Here is a 25,444-nt window from a genome sequence, read left to right as displayed (position 1 = left end):
AAGAAGGAAACGGACCAGAGCCGGGCGAGTGGGCCACAGTGCCGCCTGCCTGTCGGTCGGTCTGTTTATCTGTCAGCCTGTCACCAGCTTATTTTAAAAAAAAGGATGTAAGCCTGGCTTGCTTTTCTACTGTGGATTGGTGTCCTTAGTAACTGGTGCAGTTGTCACTTCCTGGCTCCGAGTAGATAGATGCCCAGAGAAAATCCTGAATGTGGGCAGGTGGGGCCCCCTGGTGGGTGGATCTGGTTCTCCACTTCTCTGCTTTTTCCTGGTCAGCATGCTGGGGAGGTGGCAAGAAGGAAGTTTTGCTGTCACCGAAAGCCTTCCCTCTGGACTTTGCCATTTCCGTGGATTTTGCGATGGCCTGAGCCCCTGCTGCTCAGCTGCTGGTCTTGGGCCCTCCTCCGTCAAAGCCAGCCTTCCTGAGGCTCCGTGACAGTGAACCCAGACACAGCCTCTTCGTGTTCACTGGCAACTTCAGAGCCTTGCAGCTACTGCTCACAGGTAGCCCACCTGGCCTCCTCGGCGGCGTGTAAAAGCAGCGAGAGCTCAGAGACAGGTGGTGTGTGTTGCTTGAGTAGAACGTCTTTGGTTTGGGGCTGTCCATTGGGTGGCACTGTGATCTTATTTTTGTTTGTTTTTCTTCGCAGCCAAGCTCTACTCCAGGAAGTGAAAATGGGATGCCCCGAGAGGCGCTGGTAAGAGCCCAAGTTGTATCTGTATCGTTTTCTAACAATTAAAGCTAAAGAAACCGTGTCATCCTGTAGTTCTACGTCAGTAGTGCCCCCTGGAAAGTAGGGGTTGTGTGGAGACTGACCCCGTCAGTGACCTCTGACCTTCTGGCATCCGGGATTAGTGTGATCTCCTTAGCAAAGCCTGGTCTTTCCTGGAACTAAAAGCTTATCCTGGTTGGTGATGTACCACTTGGTTTGTTGCTGACTAGTAGTATTAGTGGGGTACCTGAACGCTTTGGGGGCCAAGTTGGGGTGAGGTTACAGGGCCTAACTAACCACATTGCTCCTTGATTGTCTGGAATGGACGTTCTCTGCTCCACAGGGGAGAGCACCTCAGTGGCCTTTGACGAACAGACAAGGGCGGAAGCTCCGTTTTGCCTGCTCAGTAGTTAGGATTGTGATACTCGTTGCCAACATGGTCTGCTTATGCTGTTGACAGGGAAGAGGCCTGCTAAGTCCCGGAGGTCATATTTTTTACAGTGTGCTTTTGCTCTGGTCTGAGCCAGAGTCCCTGCCCGCCTGCCCCATTTTCACCCCAGTTTGCGTTTCAGGGCCTGCTGTCAGTCCCGTTGGCTGGGTAGTGAGATCTGTTCTGTACAAACCAGACAAGTTTCATGGAGGGGCCAGTTTCAGGTCGAACTTTTCAGAGCTTTCTCTTTCTTGGAATAGTGACAGCAAGTTTACGGATGTACCCACCCAGCTTTTGTTTCTGCGGGGCCTGGCGTTTCACCTGTTTTGCTTCCCTTGCCTTTGGCAGTAGCGGGCGGAGGTGCCGTGAAGGTCCCAGCCAGGACGAGCGAGTCTGAGTGCTAGCCTGCACTGCGGCTTTCCGAGGCAGACGGTGAGCCGTACAGGGACCCATGCGGTGCAGGTCCTGCCAGGACTGCGTCAGGGAGTTTGCTGGCATCGTGTCACACCCCACAGCGGCTTCATGTCCCTCTTGGTAGTGCCTGGGTTCTTCCTTGACGTTCCAGTGGTGTGAAGGTGGTGTGAAGCCAGGAGACTTCGTCCTGCCACTCGCTTAGCTAGGGAGCGCGAGCGTTTCCTGTGGGGCCTGCGCAGTGCCCCTTGGGCTGGTGTTGTGGCTGGTTTTGGATTCAAGTCCAAACTGAACACGGTTGTCCTTCAACCCTTTACTTCCTCAGTCTCTTCTCAAATGTCACTCTCCTGATTTAATTACTGACCACCGGAAGAATGGCCGGTCCATTTTGGGGGGGCGGATTGGCCAAACTCTTGGAGGTCCTTCCTAGCAGCGAGCCCTAAGCACTTGGCAGCTTCGCTGATTTCTGGGTATTTGGAACCCTGCGGCCCCTTTGCTCTGCTGGTGCTTCTGTGCCCTGCTCTTCCTGCTGTTGTGCAGCTGCGTGTTGGTGGTGTTTTTATTTCTTTCTTTTCTGGGAGGCCCTGAGCAGTCTTCAAACCCTAGTAGCCTGCGATTGTCCAGAGTTCAGACTCATTCTCTCCAGGCCAATCTACAATTACCTTATATTTAATTAATATTTTTCCCCCTCTTTACGTACTTGCTGCATAATTGCTCAGAGGAAAGAAAACACATAGCAGCAATTTATATATATATAAAAAAAACAATAATTAAAAAAAAACCCCGAAATAAACTCCCATCTCATTTGGGCTGATCCTATGAGTTGGGTAATTAGGGCCCTATTAAAAGGTAGACCCCTCTTTTTTTTTTATTAATTTTTTTATATTAAACTCCCACAGTCTCTCAGTCACGCCCTTATTGCTTTTGGCCAACCATTTGCAGCAGCCTGATTAAACGAGGGCACCAGCCGAGTTGTGTGGTCGTGTGTGAGCCGCTTGTGCCTCGTGGGAGTGGCAGTGGGTGTGTGGCAAGGGAGCACGCCAAGGGGCGAGCGAGGGCTCATGTGGCAGGTTGTGGGTGCAGGACCTGCTGCTGTGACCTGGCAGCAGGATGGACGTGGTCAAGAGTCACAGGGTGCCTGCCGGAGAGGTGATGGCTGGTACGTGGCCCCCAGCTCAGAGCCTCAGCACAGTGGGAGGTTTCTCAGGCCGTGTGTGTGTGTGTGTGTGTGTGTGTGTGTGTGTGTGTGTGTGTGTATTGTCATCTCCTGGATGCTCCGGACGAGCAGACAATTGCAGAATAAAACGAAGCCTTTGTCTCAAGTAATTTATATATTTTATTTGGAGAAAAGGCAATTGCGTACATGAAACAATTAGCAAAGAGCACAAGGCTGTGTATAATTTTAGCAAACAGTCCAAAATCGTATATAATTTGGTGCAGAATTGCCCGGCTTGGAGTATAAGAGAGCCCTCATTATTCCGAGAAGGAGTTCTGCAGAGGAAGTGGGGGGGTCTCGGGGAGGGGGTACCTCGGGGTGGTTTTTGTGGAGCTTGAAGCCAAGCCTTGAGGAACAGGATATTTCAGTGCTGAGGGAAATATCTGGTGTGCTGTTCTTGTTTTCAGCTGAGTGCAAAGTTCCTCAGTGGAAGCGGCCTGTGCCCCGCACTCAGAGCTGAGCTTGGGGTGCTGAAGGCAAATGCCCTGATTCTTTGTCTGCAGCACTAGAGGATGACTTTGGAATCATTTCTACCTTATGAAAAAAGTAAGTTATGACAGAAGGGCCTCTACTGAGTAGTCACTACTGTGCAAATGGCGTTGATAGGTAGATGTATCGGGGCATCTACATTATTGTTTTGCTTTATTTGCTGGGAAAGAACGGCCTGATTTTCATTTCTGTCCTCTCTGGACCGTAAAAACTGGCTTGTGATTTTGTGGTGAGCAGTACAGTCGTGTGGTGCCTACATGACACATTTGTGATTCCAGCTGTCCCCAGGTCTTGATGCTACCCAAGCCGTGACACTGATGTTACTTTCTCTTGCCCCTTCAGTCCTCCCCTTCCCCCCAAAACCCACCCAGCACCCCCAGACGTACAGTGGGATAGTTGGTCTATAATGTCATGTTCTCAGGGCTGGAGATGGGTGAACAGACCAGTCTTGATAAAGTCTGTCAGCTCCCAGTTGAAATTCTGATGGTTGATGACAAAACTCTGCCAGAATGAAAGTGGCTTACTGCTTTGTACTCCTTCACTGACCTCTGCCTCCTAGGGCAGAGACTTGACAGCCCCCAGAGTACTGACTCCAGACCTGTCAGTTTCCTGTAGACCCGAGTTCTCTCGTCACCGGTGTGGACACGTGCCCAGGCTCTCGCAGACTGTGGCTGGGTTCCCGCAGGGCTCCGGCGGGATCAGTCCACCTAGTCCATGGGTTGGAAGAATGGGTGGGCAGTTGTGTGCATGGCGCAACTCAGCCCTGTCTTGCCTAGGTACAGAAACTGGGCTTAAGTCATCTTCCGAGAGTCCTTTTAGTCATAGGATTTTAGGTTATTTGAAGTAAGCAATAAATCAGTTTCATTTACGTGTCTTGTTTACTTGTTTCAACGCAACTAGTTCCTCAGTGTTCAGCCCCACTGTTGCTCACGTGCTTTTTATACAGCGCTTATGGATTTGGGCTAAGCTAGAATTTCAGGTTTTTGCTTTGACACCACATTCTTTCTAATGGATGAGTCTCCTACCTTGCTCTCTTCCTCTAACTTGAAGGTATAGGGTTTGTTGGTTTGTTTGTTTTTTTGTTTCTATCCTTTCCCTGCATCCATCCACCAAAAGAATGCCAGACTACACAGAACGTATTTCTCTAAATGACGATAGTTTCTACGTTATCACCTTCCCGAGGATTAGTATTTTGCAGTACGCTGAATTATTAAAAATAAGGATGCCCTACATGGCAGAGCCAGGCTGTGTCTCAGTAGTTTTGTCCTCTTAGTACGGAAATAGCCTGTACCCTCAGGTTTCTCCTCGAGGTTAAGATGGAGCCTGGCCCAGGGGGGTGTACGTCGTGTATTTGATCTCAGTCCTCCCCGGGGGAGCTCATCCACCTTACACTGGGCACCTACAGATTTTCTCTTTGGTTTTTGAGTCAGTTAACCGGAGGTTGGTAATCAAAAGGCCGTTAGGATCTTGATGAATTCGGGGAGCTCGTCTGTGAGCTTCTCCTTAAGAATAGCTGTGGCTAGTTGCCTGTCTTTCAGAGACCTCTCACAGGTCTTCCTGGCAGAGTCTCCCTGTGTTCGTATCTTCTGTGGTGAGAGTACTTTGGTGCCCTTACTGGTGGGCCACGTGGACAGGTGGTTCTCAGGTGTCTCCCACACCGAGACATTTCTCAGGGATGACATTCACAGGGCCAACGCGTTTCTTTGTGCACAGTCCCCACGTATGGGTGTGGGTATATATGCACATGTGGGACATATCACACACACACATATTTGTTTTATAAAATTCAAAGCACTTGGTGGGGAAACAAAGTTCATTTTAATAGTGAATTCATGCATGGGGCAATGAAACTAGCCAGTTAGAGATTTCAGGAAACTTATTTTTCCAGGAAAAATAAATAAATATGGCAAATCTAAAGTCTTAAGCATTATTATTTTAAAAATCTGGGATGGTTGATTTCTGCGGGCTGTCGCAGAGTAGGTGTGCTGACACGAGCTGCATTTCCCACCTCTGTTTCCCACTCGGGGACATCTGTCTGGATGCAGGTAACTGGGGAGGACGTTATAAGGATAATCCTAAATCTGCTCTATTTATTTGTTTTCTAAAAGTGAATCAGCTTCAGATTTTGGTGCATGAACTGTTACTAGCAACACGTGACGGGGGCTCCCCTCTGAACTGCTGCTGAGAAACATGGGACTAAAATCAAGTGTGAACAGCTGGGGGCTTGGGCTCTGGTGTAATTCTGGTGGTGACACGGTCATGTGCCCAGACCGTGGATACTGGGCCTGCGGCCTGGGCACCGGTCAGATAGGAAACCATGCTGGCTTCCTCCTTCTCCGCTCCCCTCTCATCAACAGTGGAAACCTTTAGTGAAGCGACGGTGCTCTTTTAATATAACACCATCATCCCTTGTTTGGGAGGGTGCCTGAGATTCCCGCCCGCCTGCCCTGCAGGTCGGGGGAGGAAAGCTGCTTAGAACTAATTGCTGAAAAGGATGAACTTGAGAAAAGCCTCATTCCGTCTCTGGGTGGCTTCTCTGTAATCTCCAGGCCACTTACTGATTTTGAAATTACTGCCTCTTCCTACTCTGTCCTTCCTATTATGGACTGAGAGGGTTTATTGAATAGACGAGGCGGTGCCCTTCAAATTCTTTCCTCTTTCAGGTAAATGAAGAGGTTGTTTTTTTCAGTTTCAAGGTATCCTTTTACAAATAATTATTAGATGAATCGAAACTCTTAGGAGTAATAATTAGAGAAATGGAATTTGAAATAGTTATTCAGCTTTGTTTATACTTCGGGTTCCTGGCTTTCCTGGTAACACTTTATATTTGCCATAGTTCCTGTAATCAGAGGCGCTGACTGTTGGATCACCAAACAGTGTCTTCACTTTGGAGATGTGGGAACTGAGCTGAGCACTCGAGTGCCTTTTCTCAGAGCCGCACAGTGACTGCGGGCAGGATTCAGACTTGTCAGCAGCATCCTTCTTGCGGAAGAAGTGGGCCTGTTTCCTCCTTGTTCTCCTAGAGGTGCAGTCTTAGAGTTCCTGCCTCGCCATTGCTGCTGGTGGGATATGCAAAGCTCTTCCTTGGGCAGAGGGACCGGCTTCTGTGTAAAATCAATTACTATCTCATCTGAAAGAACTGTGACGTCGAAGCGTCCTTAGAGTGTGACCTAAAGAGTGGGCATTCCATGTGGCAAACTCAGTAAATCCCCCACAAGCCTCCCCCTCCCCCCGTATGAGAACCACTGAATGTCATGTTGTACTTTGGACAGCTGTGTGCCTTACCTTTTCCAGGATGATTTCAACTTAAATTTTTTCACCCACTGTCAAATTTCGCCCACTGACTAATTTGGGGTTGAAAAATACGATCTCGTAGTTAATCCCACTTCTGCGCTGTGAGAAGCCACAGGAAGATAAAGTGGCGCTTTGGAGGCCGCGTTTGCTGCCCTCCCTTCTTCCCTCCCAGCTCTCCTTTCCTTTATGGTTTGTAGTTATAACCAAGATTTATGCTTGTTGCTCCACAAATCTTTTCTCTGCCATTCTGAGTTTGTCTGAACCGTCTAGAGATGGGGCCGACACTGGTGATTCTTGAGGTAAATCTACCCGGGGGCACTCCCTGACACTCAGAGTCCGAGAGGAGCGAACTCGGGGCCCCCAGTGAACTGAGAGTCCTGATAAATCGCCCTTGTCGAGAAGAAGACATGCTGTCACCTTTGTGACCTCTTGCCTTAGCAGTGACTCTGGTGGCGCAGCTCTCCATTTTGTGCTTGCTGAGTCTGTGGGGTGACTCTGAGTCAGCGATCACTCCCTTCAACCAGCAGTGTCAGCCAAGAAGCCCCCCCCATGTGGCCCAATTGGGCCGGAGGGTCTTTAGGGGTCGCGCCATTCTTTCCAGCCTGGTGGGGAGGAGCTGCTAACAGAATCAGGCATGCAGCTTAATTTTTTGTTGAGATGGCTTAGTTTTTCCACAGTTCACCGAAAATGGATTTTGATGGAGAAAGGAAAAGTAAACCACATTTGTTAAACATCTCCTCCGCACCTTATACTTGCCTTTTGCCGTGTCCTTTTGTCTTGTGTGTACTTTTGAGTCAGGCCAAATCTCTTGTGAAATGAAGTGGCAGCTTCAATAAATACATATTTTTTAAAAAAAAAGTGTTAAGAGCTTGCATGAGACACAGTCCTCGAAGCATCCGACTAGCTGTTGGCGCCGTCGAACCTTTTTGCCCAGGCCTGGGGTGCCCTGAACGGGCCGCCCCCCAGCCAGCCACGCCCACGCCCAGTCTGCAGACCAGGAGGCTGTCAGCTTATCCTGAACCTGTGTGTTCCAACTGTATTTGTTAAGGAATTAGGCAGTTTCACTACAGATGCTGTACATAGGTGAAATATAAATAAATGTAAACAGAGGGATCTACAAATATAGTGTGTTCTGTAAACATAAATGTGAAAAGAGGGTTCTATGAAAACTAAGCCGAGTGCTCTGGTAAATGTGAATTGCTAAGAAGATTGCTGTGTTTTTACGTGTGAGCAAGACGACAGTGAAGCTAGGGGAAGATCATAAAACTCTAGAAGTATCTGGTCCTTTGATTTGCTTTACTGATTTCTTTCAGTTCTCGCTTTGCTCTAGAAATTGTGAAGGGTGTGTTAGGGGTGGGGTTTACACAAGAAAGGCGTCTGGGAACTTCAGTCTGTGGCCTGCACTCAAAGAAAAGGCCTTGGCTCTACATCAAAAGATTAGCAAGTGACTGTACGTTTATAGGTTTTAAGTCAACGTAAAGTGTTTCAGGTATGCAGAGTAGGCTCCATTTTTAATGATTCCCTGCTTTAACTGATTTTTCGATTAACTGATCAGTTACGAGCTCTGATTGCATAGGCCAGGAGGGCTTGTGCTGTATGACCCGCCGGCCTCGGTGCTGGTTTATTTGTACTGACTTGTTTTATCCTAACAAACTGGTGAGGAAACGAGCTCAGGGCCGTTGGGTTCCTACAGCTAGTAAGTGGCAGGATGAGGCTTTAAACCCCAAAGTCTGACCCGCTGAGCTCTTCTCCCTGTCAGGCATGAGCAGGGTGGGCGAGCAGGCCTGGCAGCGTCACAGTGCGGGGGACAGGGGCTTCAGCTTAGGTTCCAGCGCTGCCTGGTGATCTGATTCCTCTGAAGCTGCTGCCTGCGCTCTCCCTAGTTAGAGCCTTTTGTACGCATCTTAGCTATTGAAAGGGCACCTATTAATTTATCACAGGTGATGTGGGCCTCCTCGTTGTTGGAGGAGGCTTCTGCACCCATGTACCTCACTAATGACAGGTTATGGGGATGGAGGCGAGATAATAGGATCTTTTCATCTTCTGTCTGTAGAGCCAGGTGCTATGTCCCTAGTAGCCTGTAGGGGGCAGCAGCTGCTTGCTGTTCCATCCCCTGCTGGCGGAGGGAAGGTTCCACAATTGAGCAATTTGCTTTTGACTCCAGCTCTTAGAGTGGTGCTGCTGTGCAGGTCTTCAGGGAGTCACCTGAATCCACATAAGTAAAGAAACTACGGTATCCAGCATCTTACATCTCCTCGTGCTCTGCCCCCTCAGGAAGGGAGAGCCTTTATCCAAGTCCCCATCCCCGTCCCCATCCACAAATCCCTCACGGTCACAGTTAAGGCAGCAGAGTTCACTTGCTTTGAAATTAAGAGCATGGAGATGTCTGGAAGAGAGTAACATCTTTTTGTCAGATCTTGCCGCCATTGATAACCCACTCTAATAATGTTTAGCTGTTTTGAAACTTTCCCCTGTGGGTACGCGTCTTTATTCTGTTGGAAATACCACTGTCATGTGGCTGATTACCTGTTTTTCCTGCTGGCACTTCCCTCAATCCCCGCCCCTCCCCCGCCCCCCCACCAAGGCTACAGGGCTTTCTCTCCAATTCTCAATGACTCATTTCATTAGCACACTGAGAAGGAAACTTTGGCTTTGCCTTTTTTTTTTTTAGACGTTGGGGCCCAAGACTGACATGTGGCCAGTTTATGCCTTGTCGAAGGGAGTAGCCAGTTCTCTGTCCTCCCAGAAGCACACATTTCCCCATGGCCCCGCCTCTCAGGTCTTCTTCCAGCTGTGTGGCCCGAGCAAGTGATGAAAAGGAGAAGGGTTGGTTGCAGGCAGAACTGGGTGGTTGCAGCACATACCCAGCATCCATTGGCCGCCCCATGTCAGCCCTGTGAGGTTTACTTAGGATTAGCCGAGAATTCTCAGTCCTGACTCCACTGTGGGAGGAGGCTGCTGACCGATGGCCCCGCTTGGGCTTTGCATTCTTGCGAGCTTCTTTCATCTGGGGAGCCCAGAGCACTGGGGAAGGGTAGATGGGTTCCATTCCAGCCCCAAGAGTGGCTTTCCTCAGAGACAAAGGCATCCATGCCTCTTAGCCTCACCCCTCCAGCTCTCTCTCTGTTGTCTCTCTGAAAAATGGCAGTTAATAGATCTGCTAATGAACAGAAGAAATAACTAGAAATAGTGGCACATCGTGTGACAGTGAAGTGGTTTATAACTTCTGTTTATCAAGTGATCATCATCATCATCATCATTTTTATTTCTGTTGGATTTTTGAAGAATTCAGCCTGGTCTCCAGAGCCCCATTCATAAGACATTTTATTTCTTCGTTTGTCGTGCCTAAGATGTAACTTTATTTCAGAGAAATCCAGATCTGTACTCCTGTCCGCCGCCCCCCCGCCCCAGCTCCATTCCCCCCTCCTTTCTGCTTCTCTTGCGTTACCTCAGCGGCTCCATCAGGTGGGGGATCCCCTGCTGACCAGACCAGCCCGAGCTAATACTGGAGGAACGCTGCGGTGCTTGTTTTTGCAGTTCCTGGATTTGGTTTAATGTACAATTGATTTTTTTAAATGTATTTAATCATTTTTTTCTTACCTCATAAGGATTAACCTGCACAAACCTCATTTTATCCTAAGTGTGGCTTTGGGAGGAAGGGAGGAGAAAATTGAGTTTCCCTAGCTTATTCTTTCACTTTTTATTTTCCAAATGGCTTTTCCTGCCAAAGCAGCTCTGTAAAATGCAGTGTATTTTAGTGGCCATTACTTACTCATTACTAACTGGTCTCTCCTGCTTCCCTTTGTCTATAAACTAAATACAGGGGGCCTGAAGATAATTGGTAGCTCTATCACAGACTGGCCAATTACTGATCAACAGAGAAGGCAGCCCAGTGGCGGTTTGTGGTTGGCACTGGCTGCCCTCCTAGCATGTGCAAGTTGTGCTGTATCTGTCACCGAGTTGGGCTTGACTGGGTGGGTCCTTTCCTAATTTTGTACCTTGGCTTTCCTAATTGCATTACACGGTCTCCCTGATTTACAGATTTCAGCCTCATTTTATCCCTAGTGTGGGTCTCAGGCACATACACGTTGTCCTGTCTTAGTTCCTGCCTTTTTGTCATGTCTAAAGTATTAAAGCAGAGAGGTTTTGTTTTTGTTTTTCTTTGCAGTTCCCTGGTGTCTAGAATGTTAGGTGGCAAGGTTACAGATAAAAGATTCTCTTGACACCAGTGGTTTTCTGTACAGTTTTGTCTGCCGAGTCCAAGTAAAGGCAAGTCTTTGTGGGTCCCAGTTTCGCCCCCTTTTTGAGCGTTTATCTGACTTGTATTCCAGCTGCTATACTTTGGTCTGGCTTCCGAGGGGAAAGTTGCATTTCACCCTTAGGGTGCCAAGCTCTTGTGTAAGGCTGTTGGGTGCTGAAGTAGCACAGGAGTCCAGTGTTGTGTGGCCATATTTCCAAGTAGAATACAGTTTTTGCTTGTTTGTTTCCTAGGTATTTGGCACCTGGGCACCTTGTTAAACCCTCTGTGGGATTGGGCATATAGCCTTATTGCTCAGCTCCTGGCAGGAAGTAGGCACTCAGTACATATTGGTGCAGTGTGTGTGTGTGTGTGTGTGTGTGTGTGTACATGCATGCACGTGCGTGCTTTCACATCTGTACGTGGTAATGATGAGCCACGGGGCTGCAGTGCACAGTGCCTGGCTGCCCACTGGGAACTTAGGGCCCTGCATTTCCACTGGTGTGCACACAGGCGTGGATGTGTGGTGTGGCATTGCCACGTAGGCACCATAAAATGGGCATTTTATGAAAGGCAACATCAGAGGAAACATTACAGCTGAGACCTTTATAGCCGTTCCATTATTATGGTTTAAATCTTGCCAGTCTTTATTCGCAGTGACACTGGGACCCGCAAAGAGAGTGCTCACTCCCACCTCCCCGTTCTCTCTCCACATCCTGTTCTGTCGCTGTGATAGGCATCGGTAAGTGTGCAGGCAGCCAGCTGAGCTGCTTTGCAGTTTGTCTAGAAACAGCCCCTTTTGACTCAGAAGTTGGAAACTAGATGACTCACCATTCTATTTGTTTTATTGCAACTGTCATTTCATAAAATGCCCTGAAAGCTTTAAACTGTAAATGCCACAGTGAGGTTTTTGTCTCTTTTTTATTTTACCTCTCCTGTTATCTCTAATCTTTTCTTTCATGTCTCTGTTTTCTCCTTCCCTTTCTAATTATTTTCTCTTTCGTTACTCTCTCTTTCTCTTTCCCTTCCTGCCTGCTCCCACCCTCACTTTTGATGACTGTCATGGCATCTCTGTTGAAGTCGTTTTTTGCTAACAGCATGGTGCCTTCTCTCCTGCTTTACCGCCGTCTGATTGAGAGTCCACCTCCAGTGTGTGTGTGTGTGTGGGGTGTGGGAGGTGGAAGTGGAAACGTCCACGCACATCAGAGTTTATAAAGTGCCCGTTGGCTTTAGCTCTTGAAGCTAAGTGCCATGTCAGATCACAGCAGTATCGCACTTTCTGTGCTCCTGCATTTTGTAATGTCGGGTGCACCCCGGCTCTCCGCCATATCCATTTCCTTCCTCCCTTGCATGGCTGCCCCGATGACAGTAGGACTGAGTGCTAGGGTTTCCCAGGATGGACTGTGAGGGCTGGTACCCCACATGAGAATGTTGTTCGCAGGCGAGAGGGCCTGGTCACGTTAGCTGTTTCTCTCCTAAGATGTTATTTAACTGGAATTCCTGCAGTAAAGAGCACTGCTCAGTCTTCCGGCGTAGGTAGGCCGCTGGGATCTGCATTTATAGGACTTGAGCTCTCAAACCAGGACTTGCAGGATCCTTTTTTCCTGCAGTCTCTGTCGCTGTGGGACTTGACTGAGTCACCTGATTGATGACATGCGCACCACTGGGTGTTAAACACCTGGCCCGGGAAGCAGGGACCCTGTTTGGAGTCCCCCAAAGGAGGGCAGACAGATTGCGGAATTGTAATGAGGGTGGGGCGCGTCCCCCATACGCATCCCCTCTGGAGGTGACAGTCCCCGTGTTCCCTTCAGGAGTGCTGGTTGGAAACCTGCGCTGGGGTCGGTGGTCATATTCCACATCTGTCAAGTTCATAATCCAACTGAACTAATTTTAGAAGTAGCGAGTTATAACGAAAAAGAACAGTAACTTTAAATGCATAGGGACTTCTCACAATGCTTCTCGTTGTTTTCTTTTTCTTCCTTTTTAAGGGCCTTGGTTTATTTTGGCCTTCAGACTGAGCCAGCCTCCGGATTCTGTGATAATAAAACTCCTTTCCTATGTGTCTCTGAGGAAAGAGTATTTCCGTGTTGTGAGTGGGGCAAATACGGTATTGTTACAACCTTTAATAGATTCGTGGCTGTGAATTTTAAAAATGAGTTGTAGATGTCTGCTGGGCGGCATTCAACATAGAATGCCATGTTTTCACCCACTTGGCTGGATGTCTGATTCTGACACAGCCGCTGTCCCTGCTGCTGGAAAACAGAAAACCACAGACTGTTAACTTAATACTCTTCCCTTCTGGGGCTAGGGCGGGGCGAGGGGGTTCAGCACAAGATACTCTCACTCCCCACCGGAGACAGATGTTCCCTTATTCCAGCTGACAGTGTGAACAAGGATTCCAGAATCTCTGGCCACTGTAATTCAGCCTCAGTGAAGGGTGCCCTCCGGCCTGCTTCTGACCTACCTGGGCATTTACTCCGTGGGGCTGGGAGCAGCCTGCCAAGTGTCCCCGCAGGTTCCCTCTGGACTCCCTGCCTGGGATGTCTTCTCCCTCCCTGGGCAGGGCCCGCTGGACGAGCAGGATCAGTTAGAGCTCGTGGCCTGTTCATTCCTTGGCTTGTCTGCTGAGCTATCCAGCAGGGGTGCCAATTCTTCCATTTAGCTGACTATTATATAGCCCTTAAAAGGGAAGGGTTTATTTTAGCTGGCTGCTATATTGATTGCTATAGGGACGATTCTATTTTCACTGGCTGCTGTATTGACTGGGAAAGGGAAAAGGGCCGTATTGCTGGGAGCTGTCATATTGACTGTTACAGAAAAGATCTGTATTTAAGCAGCACCAGTGCACTGGGATCTCCCAGGCAGGATATTAATGCTAATTCATCCGCTCACCCCCTGCTGTGAGTGTTATTTGTTTAAATCCGTAGATTCCCACAGCGCGTTTATATCCTCACTAGAGTGAGCTCTGCTCCCTGTAATTATTTAACATTATATGCTGATATAAATTGTAACAGTTAAAGAATGGTAATGAGTAGCCAGAAAAGAGAAGAGAATAGTAAAGAGGGAAACAGGAAAAAAAAATAGGAAAGAGAAAGGGAGAAAATATATTAAAAACACATATAACATACGTATTGTATTTATAAATGTGTGTGCATGACATCGGAAATGGCCGTCGGATCCTAGAACAGCAGTGAACAACTTCCGGCATCCTTTCTCCCACCCCGAGTTGATTCGTACCGTGTCGCCCGGTCCACGCATTGCGCGTGTGTGCGTGCATGTGCGCATGTGCTCGCGTCACCCGCCAGAAAGAGACTGGTGTGTGCTCGACTGTGCGGCTTGTACACACATGCGTAGTTACACCCAGTGTGTGTGTGTGTGTGTGTGTGTGTGTGTGTGTGTGTGTGTCCGTCCGTGTAGCAGGAGGAAATTTATCCATTAGCAGCTCAGCTTCTTAATGAGTAGCTGATATCTGATTTTCCTTTGAGCTTCCGTATTCACACAGGAACTCTGGGCCTGGACCCACCTCTGGGGAAACCACGGGGAACGCTCAGTTGGGATGGAACATTTATAGGCCATTGGGTGTCACTGTCGCTCTATTGGCTGTAGTTGAAAGAGAGCTTTTCTGCTAGGGAAACTGGATTTCAAAAGAAAGAAGTTTATCTGCTCAAGTTCAAGGTGTGGTCTGAGATGTTGGTCTGCATGCAGTTAGATTCCCCCTTTTTGCTTGTTTTGTTGTGTGGTGTGCTTGTTTTTGCTCTGCCGAGCTCTGGCATTTTGATTATTCTTGAAAGTCGTGCACAGACGGTGAGCTCTGTTTGGGTCTCTGTTTGGAAGCACACAGATGAGGAGAAAAGTTCCACCTTACGGAAAGGCAGCTCGGCAGCTTTCCGGAGTCCCGCTTAACAGGGAGCAAGGATTTGGGCGAGAACCTTAAAAAGGACAGAAGCCTCGCACAGCTGAAATTTGGTGAGCGCCTGCTGGCAGCCCTCCCGCCGCCGCCCTGTCCAGCCGCGCAGAGGCGGGCTGAGCGCTGAGCTGAGCCGGCGGCCGGGTCCGGGTCGCAGAGGAGCAGGCGTGCTCCTCCAGCTGGCGGCCGCGGCAGCGGCAGCGTGGAGCCGTGCCAGGCTTCACCACAATTCATACTGTGTCAGTTTAATAAATGCACTACTTAAATTATGAAATTACAAAAGAAAAAAGAGAATGCACTTATTCAGACTCTTAATACATTAAAAATAAGGCATTAAAACTCTGACTTTTTTTTTTTCTTCCAGAATCAATAACGAACAGGAAGGGTTGTAGACATTAACAGTCATGGACATTCAAACTCTTATACATAAATTATCTTAGAAAAATGCACATAAGACTTGAATAATGTAAATACATTAATGCATTTAATAATTTAAACATTAAAGCACAAGCAGGAATTTGAGGCAGAGGCTGTTCTGAGGTAAGGGATTGGTCCTAGAACGCGTGTGCCCTAGGATCGATGGGTGATTTCCCCTTGAGGCACCCTGGAAAGAGAGTGCCTGGCCGGCTGGTGTGAGCTCCTGTGCCAAGAATCCCTGGACATGCCTGGTCTCAGCTACCTCCCAGCCCCTTATTTTCTTAGATACTGACCTTTGTCCTCAATTCTGTGTTCTCTCTAGTCCTGTGCTTCTAATTGTTCGTTTGTTAGAGAATTAAATGCTTCCACATCAAAGAACAATGAACTTTGAGAATGTCTTGGTTGGAAAATCAAACCAAATTAAAAAATCCTTCACCCAGCTCTGGCTGCTTGAGTTTTGGGAACGTGGCAGTGGCTGTGCTTTGGTATCAGTCGGGCTCTACGCCTGGCACTGGTCAGGGCACCCAGGCTGCAGTACGCGGGTGGGCTGGAAAGTGGTCTCCAGGGAGAGCCTCTGGGTGTGGGGTACAAAGATGGCAGGTTGCCGCGCCAGGAAATGAGACGCTGTGGAGTTAGACTCCGGGGCCAGTGGTCATGCCTCGCTTTGGTGGGATGGTTAGTCATTGGATAGGCTGATGTTACTGTTTCCCCCCTTTCTTTTGAGATTGTATTCACAACAGCAGAAGTTCACTGGAATGTGAAAGCCCCCCTTCCTGGCAGAACATGAATGACTGACTTCAGTTTTTGCCATCTGCCCTGGAAAGTGCCCTGGGAAGAACTAGAACGCCAGGACGGTGTGCCCGGAGTTTTCATTTACTAGCCCCAGTGCCGTGCTCCGGTATAAATGCACTACTGGCCTCGCTTTATACGCCGAATCACAGATGAGAAACTGGGAAAATGTGTTACTGGGTACACAGGCTGAGAACTTTTTCTCTACTCATAGAAGAGCTGTGTTTATTTGGTCAGTAATGTAAACTGCCCCACTGGGTTTGCCGTGGGCCTGAGGAGCCCTTGAGAAAGCATTATGAGGTGGCAGTGACTGAACACAATCTGTTTGCGCTGTTGCCAGATCCCTTGAAGTCTTTTTCTGGATCTCAAATCTCCTACCTGGGGTCGTTTTGATTTGACCCGGGCCTTGTCTGTTCTGGCATCGATGGCCTTGTTTGCAACCATTTCCAGTCATCATTGCAGCCAAGGGCAGCCTGCTTTTCAGCGAATGTGGTTATGAGCCAGCTTAGAACCACTTGTAGGAGAGTGGCTGTGCGCCGTCCTGGCATGTGCGGCAGATGCCAGCTGTTCTGCCCAGAGAAGCCAGAAGGAAAACCAGTGCGTTAAAAACTGGCAATCGGGTATTGCTTTAGATAGGTGTAGTATCAAGAATGGGCTAGGACCACCTGGGGACAGACCTTGAGGTTAGTTTACTGTCCCTGGGATATGGTCAAGTTCTTCTCTAGACCTTGTGAACAGTGGCTTCATGTCATGGCCCCCTTTCCACCTGTTGTGCTTGAAAGAGGCACACCCTTTCTTACCAGCTTTATTTCAGCCTTGGGATGCATGTCAGTTCCAGGTCTGTTGTGTTTATTTCTATTCCAGAGTTTTCAGAGCCCAGGCCGGCTCCCTCTGTTGTTTGTCCAGCTTTAAACAGCAGCTGTGTCTGCTGCCCTCACTGCCTGCTTCATCTGGGCAGAGGGAAGAAAGTGAAATCAGGGGAGCACTCAGAAACGGGAGAAGAATCTAATTCTCTCTGGATTTTGCTGGTCACACCCAGGAGAGCTTCCTTCTCCTCCCTTAAGTTCCAAGAAATGTTTTATGGCCTTAACTGCATAATCGGCTTGTTCCGGATTGGGGTGTCTAGTGGAGGTGGGGACTGGGGGTGGTGGGGCCACCTTCACCGTCCTGTTGGAGGTGCAGGGTGCTGGTTGCCATCAGGCAGAGTGAGCAGATAGCACTGATTTGAGGTCACTTCCCCCTGTGACATATCCCTTATGCAGATTTCCTTTGAAGAGACAGGAGTCAGGTTCATTAATTAAAGGAGCCTGGCTCCAGCGCCCTGTAATTATAGGTGCTAGAAATCTGAATTTTAAGAGGTCTGTGCAGCTGCATTTTAAAGAATGTAGGGAGGGAGGCACCGAGAAGTACAGGCTGTGGGCAAGAATGTGGCCGAACCAGATTTGGGAGCTTTAGGTTTTGGCAGAATTCCCCTTCAAATTCATATTTATTCTTTCTAGTTTTCTTTCTTTCTGTCTTTCTTTTTTTTAATGGGGAAGCTGAAGCTTTGAATTAATTTTTTTTTTTTTTTTCTTGGTTCAAGGTTACACCCTGTGACAGAGGCGGGTATTGTCAGAGTATGGAAGGCAGAAAAAGGGTTGCTGTAAAGTAGACGATGCTTAGTTTTTTTTTTTTTGATGCTTAGTTTTTAAGGAAGCAAGGGATGTCTTTGGGCCCCACGCATGCAGTTTGGAAAAAAATGAAATGATTTCTTTCTTGAAATGAATGGAAAGAACAGGAAGCAGAAAGTAAATTTGAATGCAATCTAGGGAGATAAGTCCCGGGCATATGTGGGACTCTCGAATCTTGGTCCCTACTTCTGTTCCCCGGAACAGCGTCTCCTCCTCTGTCATAAATCACTTTCTGGTGTCAACCCAGAGGTACAAACAGAAAATTTCAGACCTTTATGGGAAGTCCTGACCTGTCCCTTTTCTTTCTCATTTCCTCAATTATTTGTAGGTTGACCTTTTGCTTTGGGTACTTTCTCTCCCTCTTCTTTTTAAAATTTTCTATTTGTTTATAAGATTTCTTTTTAATTCTTGTCAAAAACCTTTACTTCGGCCTGTGACTATTTGCATCTCTGTTAATTAACCATGGCTAATTTGGGATGTGGACAGCAGTGGAGAGAGTTACGCTAAGTCGGGGTCTCCTTCTCGCCTCTCCCAAGAAGGAAAGAAGAAGCCAGTGGCTAGTGGGGCCTCAAAAGCCAGCGGGACCGAGCACACGGCTGAACACAGCTGAATGCTAACCTCTTGCCACCATGAGCCTCTTTTCTCCTCCTTGGCTTTGTCTCCGCATCCTGGGGGTGTCACAAGCATTGTCCCGTTTCACAGCCTGGACCCTCTGCCTTTCCTTTGGGGATTGCAAGGGGCTGAAAAAAATTTACATAAAAATATGAATTTTAGGACAGTTTTCTGTGCTCTTAGTTTGCATTCTTATATGTGTATATATTGGGAAATCTAGGGAACCCATAAACTGTGGAGTAGAGGCCTCAAAGACTGTCATCTGGTACATTTACAATATGCAGATTGCAATTCCTATTAGATTGAGACCTCTATTTAGTAGAGTGGTTTTGTGAAATAAATAACTTTAGAAGAAGGCTTACTATATATAATAAATACATATTTTTCCTTCGGTTGCCGGCATGGAGCTTCCCGCCTTGCAGACACTTGCCCTGAAGTGCTGATTCTGGGCTCCTTACAGAAGAAACGCCTGTGCTTTGCTTCCCGGGCACAGGATTTCATCCTTGATTTACAGTGCTCAGCTTGTTAGCGCCGGTGTGAAGGTCATGGTGTCCGTTTTGTCCTCTCAGAGAGAGTGGGCGGGAGGGTGTCGTTCCCGTGTGCTTGTGGTGGTTGTGGTGGGGTTCACGTGCCCCCCTTCTGTCCGAATGAATCGGTCAAAACTCTTGCATCTCTCTTTTCCACCCTCCATACTATCTGTCATCTAACGGGGTGAATGGTTTCGGAAGCCTAACTCAGAATTTCAGGACAAGCTCACACCACCTAGTAGAGCTTCCTCCCAACACCCCGCTTTTCATGATCGCCCCCTCAGCCCAGCTGTGACAAAGTGACAGGTAATTAACAGACCGGGTCTTCCTATTAGGCGAGTCCCGATGCTGGAAGCTGTTCTTGCGTTATGCGGGTCCTTTAGCAGCTCTGTGCAGGTGGGTGGTGTTGCTCTAAGTGGTCCTAGCAGAGGGCAGTGAGTGCTTTGGGAAAAGCAAACAGAATGCTCTTTGGAGGAGAGAGTGCTTAAAAGGGAGAGAGGGGGCAGGAAGGTGCCCAGCTTGAAAGCACCTGGTGCAAATACTTGGCCTTGCAGGGCTGCGGTCCTGAACACTGCCGCCTGTCTCAGGGAATGGTGGGCTGAGATACAACAGGATGCCTGAGTACAGAGAACATTCTGAAGGCCACTTAGTCCCAGGCCGCGCTGTGCATTAGGTGTGCCAGTCCTTTGCTGTAACACTGGATGGAATGGCAGAATCACAAGTGCGCAGTCTGTTGGGTTCCAGCTTTGGCATTAAGTATTTCTATACAGATGCTGCCCAGTGTGGCTTTTTTCGGAACTACCCAACTTTTCTTTCCTCCGTGGAGAGAAAAATTCATTGTGAGAGCATTCTCTTCTACCGACCAGTGAGTTTTAAAAACTACTTTTGTACTTACCTTATGTGGTCACTTTTCTCATCTTCATGATTTGAAATATTAACGTGTAGATAAATATAGCAACGTGTAGGGGCTCCACATAGGCTCAGGTCCTTGGGCCAGGCATGTTGGAGCAGAAAGAAATACCTAATTGCATCAAAACCACTCTAAGTTCATGTATGTGGAGCCCATCAAGCTGAAAGCATCCAGACAGCATCTGCTGTTATCAAATCACTCGTGAATCCAGCTAATTAAAATAGAGCTTCATTTTTCTGAACCATTGTTTGGCAGGAATTCGAAACGGGCCTAACCCAATTTCTGCGTGTTTATGAGCCTTTATTATATCAGAGGTACTTTTCTGTAAATGTACAGGGCAGCGTTAAATGAATTGATCCACGCAGTATCACTGTAGACGCACTGTGGAGTTGCTAATGATTTCTCCTGCAGCTTTCTGGTTTCCACACATACTCTTGGAAGCTTTATGTTCTCTTTCTCCATCCTCTACTCTTTGCCCTCCTCTTTTTCATTTTTAATTTTTCACTCCTACTTTTAGCCTTTTTTTTAAATAATAGGGCACACTTTTTATTTGTTGCCTTCATGAAGTTTTCTATTCCATTTCTCTTTGTTTTTATTTTCTTCCTCTTTTCCTGTTTTGGCTCTTCTAAGGGGGTAAGATTTGCCTTTTCTTTCTTCATCTCACTGTTTTCTATTTCCTTCTGTCCCCTTATTTTTCTCTTCTTGTCTCTCCTCCCTTTTACATTTTCTTCAATGCCTTTCTTTTAACCACCTCTTTCTCCTCTCTCTCTTTTTTTTGCACCTCCTCCCATTTTTCCTAATAAAACATTCGTGTACCTGTGTCTCCACATGCAAGTACAGATTAGGGCAGAAATTGGGTGCCCAGGGAGGGGGAGGGACCTGGCTGTTGGGAGATGATGTCAGCCTGTTTTGCTGCTCTGAATTTGCTTACATGCTTTCTTTTAGATTTTTAAAAGATTTCTTCAAACCACATCTACTCTACTTTATAGTCTAATAATCCAACTTTGAAGATCAAAAGTAGTATATAAATGCGACCTAATTACTCCTTGCAGCAGTTTGCTGAGTCTCTCAGCAGTAGTAGTTCCATTTTACAGATGAGGAAACAAACAGGAAAGGTAAGTAACTCTGGAAGACCCTGAAGGAGTTGGTGACCGAGTTAGAATTCAGACCAGGTCGTCTTTGGCTGTGATTCTTGATCACCACCTGCCTTCTGGGAGTTTACTTCTCTCCCCCATAAGAATCATGTATCTTTAGGACGTGGGTGAGAAAAGACTATCCCTTTCCCCCTTCTCTTCATGTACTTTTAGCCTTCTGAAGTTTCATTTGTAGTCTTCGGATGTTAAATGAATTTCTAGGCAATTCCTGGGAAAGAAGGATGCCAAACCACTTATGGGCTGGTGAAAACTCCATCCATTACAGTCTCAAAGCAGAGCGCTCACTTTCTGTTTCCAGCAGCTTCCAGTAAGTGGGCCCACGTCACATGCGCTGGCCCCAGTGATCACAGCACTGTAGGAAGCGCTGCCATATTTGATTGAATTTAGCCATTCTGGAATGACGTGTGTATGAAGTCGTCTCTTGCATTACTGCGGCCTTTATTATTGCTAATGCATTCTGACATTACAGGTGTAGCCTTGGCTCTCCCAGAAAGGGCAAGGCTGCTCTTACCAAGCTTACGAGCAGAATTCATGAAACCGTTAGACAGTGAAACTGGTGTTCACATTTAGTTAATAAGCAGAGTAAGGGAAATGCTTTTATAGAAAAGATAGCCAAGTGACAGAGGCCTATTATAATTCCTCGCCCAGCATTGTTTCAAAAAGTGGATCAGTTAGTATTGTTTGCCTACAGAGAACTAGGGCCAATGGGTAGAAGCTTCAGGAAAGTAGATTTCAGCTCAGTTTAAAGGACTCCTGAAAATGAATTGGCAGTCTCTTAAGAGAGTGAGTCCTCTGTTCATTACAAACATTCACGTGGAGGCTCACCGATCATTGTCAAGGTTGTCGAACTGGGGAGTCCTGGATGGGGCGTGGGACCGGAGGCCCTGAGGTCTCTTTCGGCTTCTTTCCTTGTCCTAGATTGTGACAGCAAAAGCAATATCTTTGTTCTGCTTGGTTTTATAAGTGCCCGGTGTCCTGTTCAGTCTTTAATCTCTGGCTTCCTGCTTCTTAATCTAACTTGAATAAAAACTGTTCTTGTTCAGTTTAGGAAAACCACCCTCTCTGGCACCATCCTGGCACGAGTCATTCTGGGTAGCCACATTTCCTAGATGGCCATCGAGATCCAATCCATATGAAAAGAAAACAACACCCTTGGCTGGGAATTACAGAAAATGGGTTATAGACTTTCTCGCTTTATTAGGCAGAGGATCTGGGATATAGTTTAATCCCGATGACTCAGTATCGTCATTTTAGATGTAAATGTTTATATTGTGTTGTAAGTATAGGTCTAGTTTTCAAAACCTGTTGAAGTACAGCTATGTTGTCTATTTGCCCCACTCTAAGTGACTCCACTAGGCTAAGTGACCCCAAACTAATCAACTTTTTGAGGTTTTTGTTTGCTTTTCCTAGATGTTTCTCTCTTGACATTTGTTGCTTGGCTTTTTTCTCTATGTGGTCTTTGTTCTGTAAGTATCTCTTTAGGAGCTGGCTTGTTTCTCCTTTCTCATTCCCAGTTTTTAATCTTCTGCGATTTGGACACTAGATAACTCAGCTTGTATATAAAACAAATAGTAAGTAGTGTGAGTAAAGCTTTACTCTGTGTATAATATATGGAATTTGTAATTTCTTTTTTGGCAGCAGTGATTTTTTTTCCCCTCCCTTCCCTTCTCCTTTCTCCTCTCTGTTGGTTTTCTCCTTTTTTGAATTGGATGAGATTGGAGAGCTGAGCTCCAGAACAGCTGGGTCTTCTCCTTGACCTGTCCTTGACCCCGGTCCATATCCCTGGCCGAGGTATCACAGGCTGCCTCGTGGAGTGAACTTAGAAATTATTAATATAAACGTCACGATGGGAGGGTCCAGAAGGTCATCTGTTTAAGCCCTTATTTTACAGAAATGACGGAACCTGAGGTACAGAGGGACGTGACAGGCTGGGTTTCAGGACCCCTTCATCTCAGGGTCGAGCTCAGTGTTCAGGTTTCTTGAGACCCAGCCGGCTGTCTGCCCTGTCACTCTGCCAGGTTCCATTGCCTGGCAACTTTGAGAAATGTGTGTGAATGAGGAAATACAGGTAAAATCACGGAGAAAGATTCTCTGCTGGCTACAAGCAGGTTTGGAATTAAAGTACATAAACCAAACAAGGCTCGTTTGTTGCGGTTTGGGGCTGTGTTTGCACTCAAAGCTGATGTCGATATTGCAGGAGAAGCTTTAATCCTTTCATTCAAATTTACAAGAAATGCTGTTTCCTTTTAGTTAAAAAAAAAAAAAAAATCCAAGAGAGCATTTGATTTGAGGAACCAAAAGTCTAGAAAATGTATCCGGGAGTCCTCGTCAATTTGGGGCATAATGAAATATAAAAAATACTCAATAAAAGCTCCTTTATTACTTTAACTGTTTAAATGTGGAGTTTTTAGCCATCAGGTTAATGTTTTGGTATCATTTTTTTATTTGATTGTGAGCACTTTTCCAGGTAGCTCTGCCACTCGAGCGCTAATCAGATTCCCACAGACGAATGGTGCTAGCTGCAGCCTGACATCACCGCATTTTTGCTTCGACATTATTTTATTTGGTTTTCCTGTAAAAGTTAATAACTCTGTGCCCATGTGTTTAAATAGGCAAGGAGGGAGAGAGAAAGGACAATGAGCAGAAAATGATGAGCGATGTCTCAGGAAGCTTTGGCCACATTGAGGAAATGTCAGGATTTTTGTAATTTCCAGGTCTCTCAGCCTGGGTGTGGAGAATCAGGAAGGTTGCAAAGTGAGATGGTAATTCATAATCTTTCAGATAACAAAAAGTGAACTTCTCTCTGTTTCCCAGACAGAGCTGGAAGATTAGAAATTAGTTACCATTGATTTAGAGGTGGGTGCTCAATAGAACTGATTTGCTTAATGGTGAGAATTGTTTAAATTTTGCATTAATTGTCAGTTAATTACATGCTCACGTTATGTGACCATGATTGGTGAGGCCAGCAGATGTAGGGCGTAAAGACCCTTCCTTTTAACTTTCCTCTAGAGGTGGGAGACCTGTAACGAGAGCCTCCAGGCCCTGGTGTCTGTTAGGCCTTTGTCAATCGGGTTTTTTTGTAAGTGTGTTTGTTTATTGGTAGCTGTGGTTGTTAATAATAGCAGAGCTTGGACTGTTTAGGTTACTGAATGGTTCAAAGCCAGGATAGTTACCATGTGATTCTTCCTGTGTACCATGGATTTCCTTGCTGAGCTAAAAACTTCTACATTGGGGTTTATCAGAGAAGGCGACTGCAATAGCTCTTGATTCTGTTTGTTTTCCGAATTTACACCTGGGCACTGCGGGTACCAATCTGACCATGGGTATGAGACTCGGACACACAGTCCTCGTTTGAGGGCCTCGGAAAGATGTGTAAAAAAGTGGTGGCTCTTCCATCATCTGTGTCAGAGGCGTATGCCAGACTCTTTGTGTGGATAAGTTACTTCTGAGGTCACCTCTATGTTAGACAACCCTTAGAAAACAGAACCTGGTCACCAACGTATTTCATATACCTATGAGATACATCTGACATCTGTCACCCTAGTTCTTGCCGGAGATTCCACGGACTGTACAGTCTTGGCGGATAACCAGTTCCTGTCCACTCTTGGGGACTTGGGTGCTTGGTGAGGACGGTGACTCCCCCGAGAGGAGCTGATTTCATTTGACCATTTGAATAGAGAAAGAGTTTCTAATGCCTGTCATCTTACTGTAAATTTGAAATTTTTCAGTCTGCCAGCTTACTCTATTATGAATCATACTTTTGGAACTCACACTTTTATTTTTTCTCTTAGGCCAGAGGGGAAGCTAAACTAGCAGCAGGATCTAGGACTTGGTGGCCTTCAGTTAGTAGCAGATCTTAATTGTTTACTTTCTTCTCTTCCTGCTGGATCTAAAGGTGATTTAAAGGCTGCCGACATTTGTCATTTTATTTTTAAAGTTTTTGTATGCAAAGTAGTTTAGATAACATGCTATCCAGTTAAGCAGTATCAAGCGTAGACAGTTGTGGGTTAGCTAGAAAGGAGTCCAGCTGAAAATTCCTCTTTTTTGGTGTTTGGGGAGGGCAAGTAGAAATTAATTCAGCAGATTAGGTTGGGAATACTACATGCAGAGAGTGTAAAAGCAAAAAGGGAAGCAAAGTGACCTTATAGAAAGAGTGAAACATTGTTTCCTCATTTGTCTTTGGCAGTGCACAAAGGGAGGGCTCGAGGTATACGTCTTTTTTTTTTTTTAATTTCTTTCTTTTTTATCACTGTCCATCATCTGCTTGTTTATTTGCCCAATCCCAGTATACATGTGTGTAGTGGTATCGGAATGTTAACCTGTAGTCCCATGGAAAACCGCTTTATTAACTCAGGTCCATCTGTGTTGTAACAAATGGCAAGATTTCATTCTTTGTTATGGCTGAATAATGTTCCATCATATAGAGGTACCACCTCTGCTTTATCCATTCTTCCGTTGGTGGACATTTAGGTTGTTTCCATATCTTGGCTATTGTAAATAATGACACATTTGCCATTTCAAATTCTTGTCTTGCTAACTTTTGTATTCATACTATTGCTAGGCTATCACTCCTTTTTTTTGTATTCAAATCTCTTTTTTAACGTTTAGTCTTCAAAATTTTTTTGTGTGTGTGTAGGATGTCTGGTAGGAGTGTCATTTATTGATTCC

At 46.6% G+C, this 25,444-nt stretch overlaps 1 protein-coding gene across 5 annotated transcripts in view; it reads left to right on the top strand.

Moving 5' to 3' along the window:
- PEX14 (peroxisomal biogenesis factor 14) overlaps positions 1-25,444 on the top strand; it is a 125,957-nt gene that overhangs the window by 20,597 nt on the left and 79,916 nt on the right. For 2 of the 5 annotated variants that reach the window (XM_019746767.2, XM_019746769.2), the window contains exon 2: positions 651-698. The exons of 1 other annotated variant lie outside the window; for it this stretch is intronic. In XM_019746767.2, coding sequence (XP_019602326.1) covers positions 651-698 — 48 coding nt within the window. Of the gene's footprint in view, positions 1-299; positions 560-650; positions 699-3,177; positions 3,317-25,444 lie in introns of those variants that run through there. 2 more of the 5 variants (XM_074334063.1, XM_019746770.2) reach the window with 2 other exon arrangements.

The sequence above is a fragment of the Rhinolophus sinicus genome, linkage group LG06, assembly GCF_036562045.2.
Source record: "Rhinolophus sinicus isolate RSC01 linkage group LG06, ASM3656204v1, whole genome shotgun sequence".
Taxonomy (NCBI): domain Eukaryota; kingdom Metazoa; phylum Chordata; class Mammalia; order Chiroptera; family Rhinolophidae; genus Rhinolophus; species Rhinolophus sinicus.
Note: the sequence above shows the minus strand (reverse complement) of the source record. Positions and strands in the feature narration are given on the sequence as shown.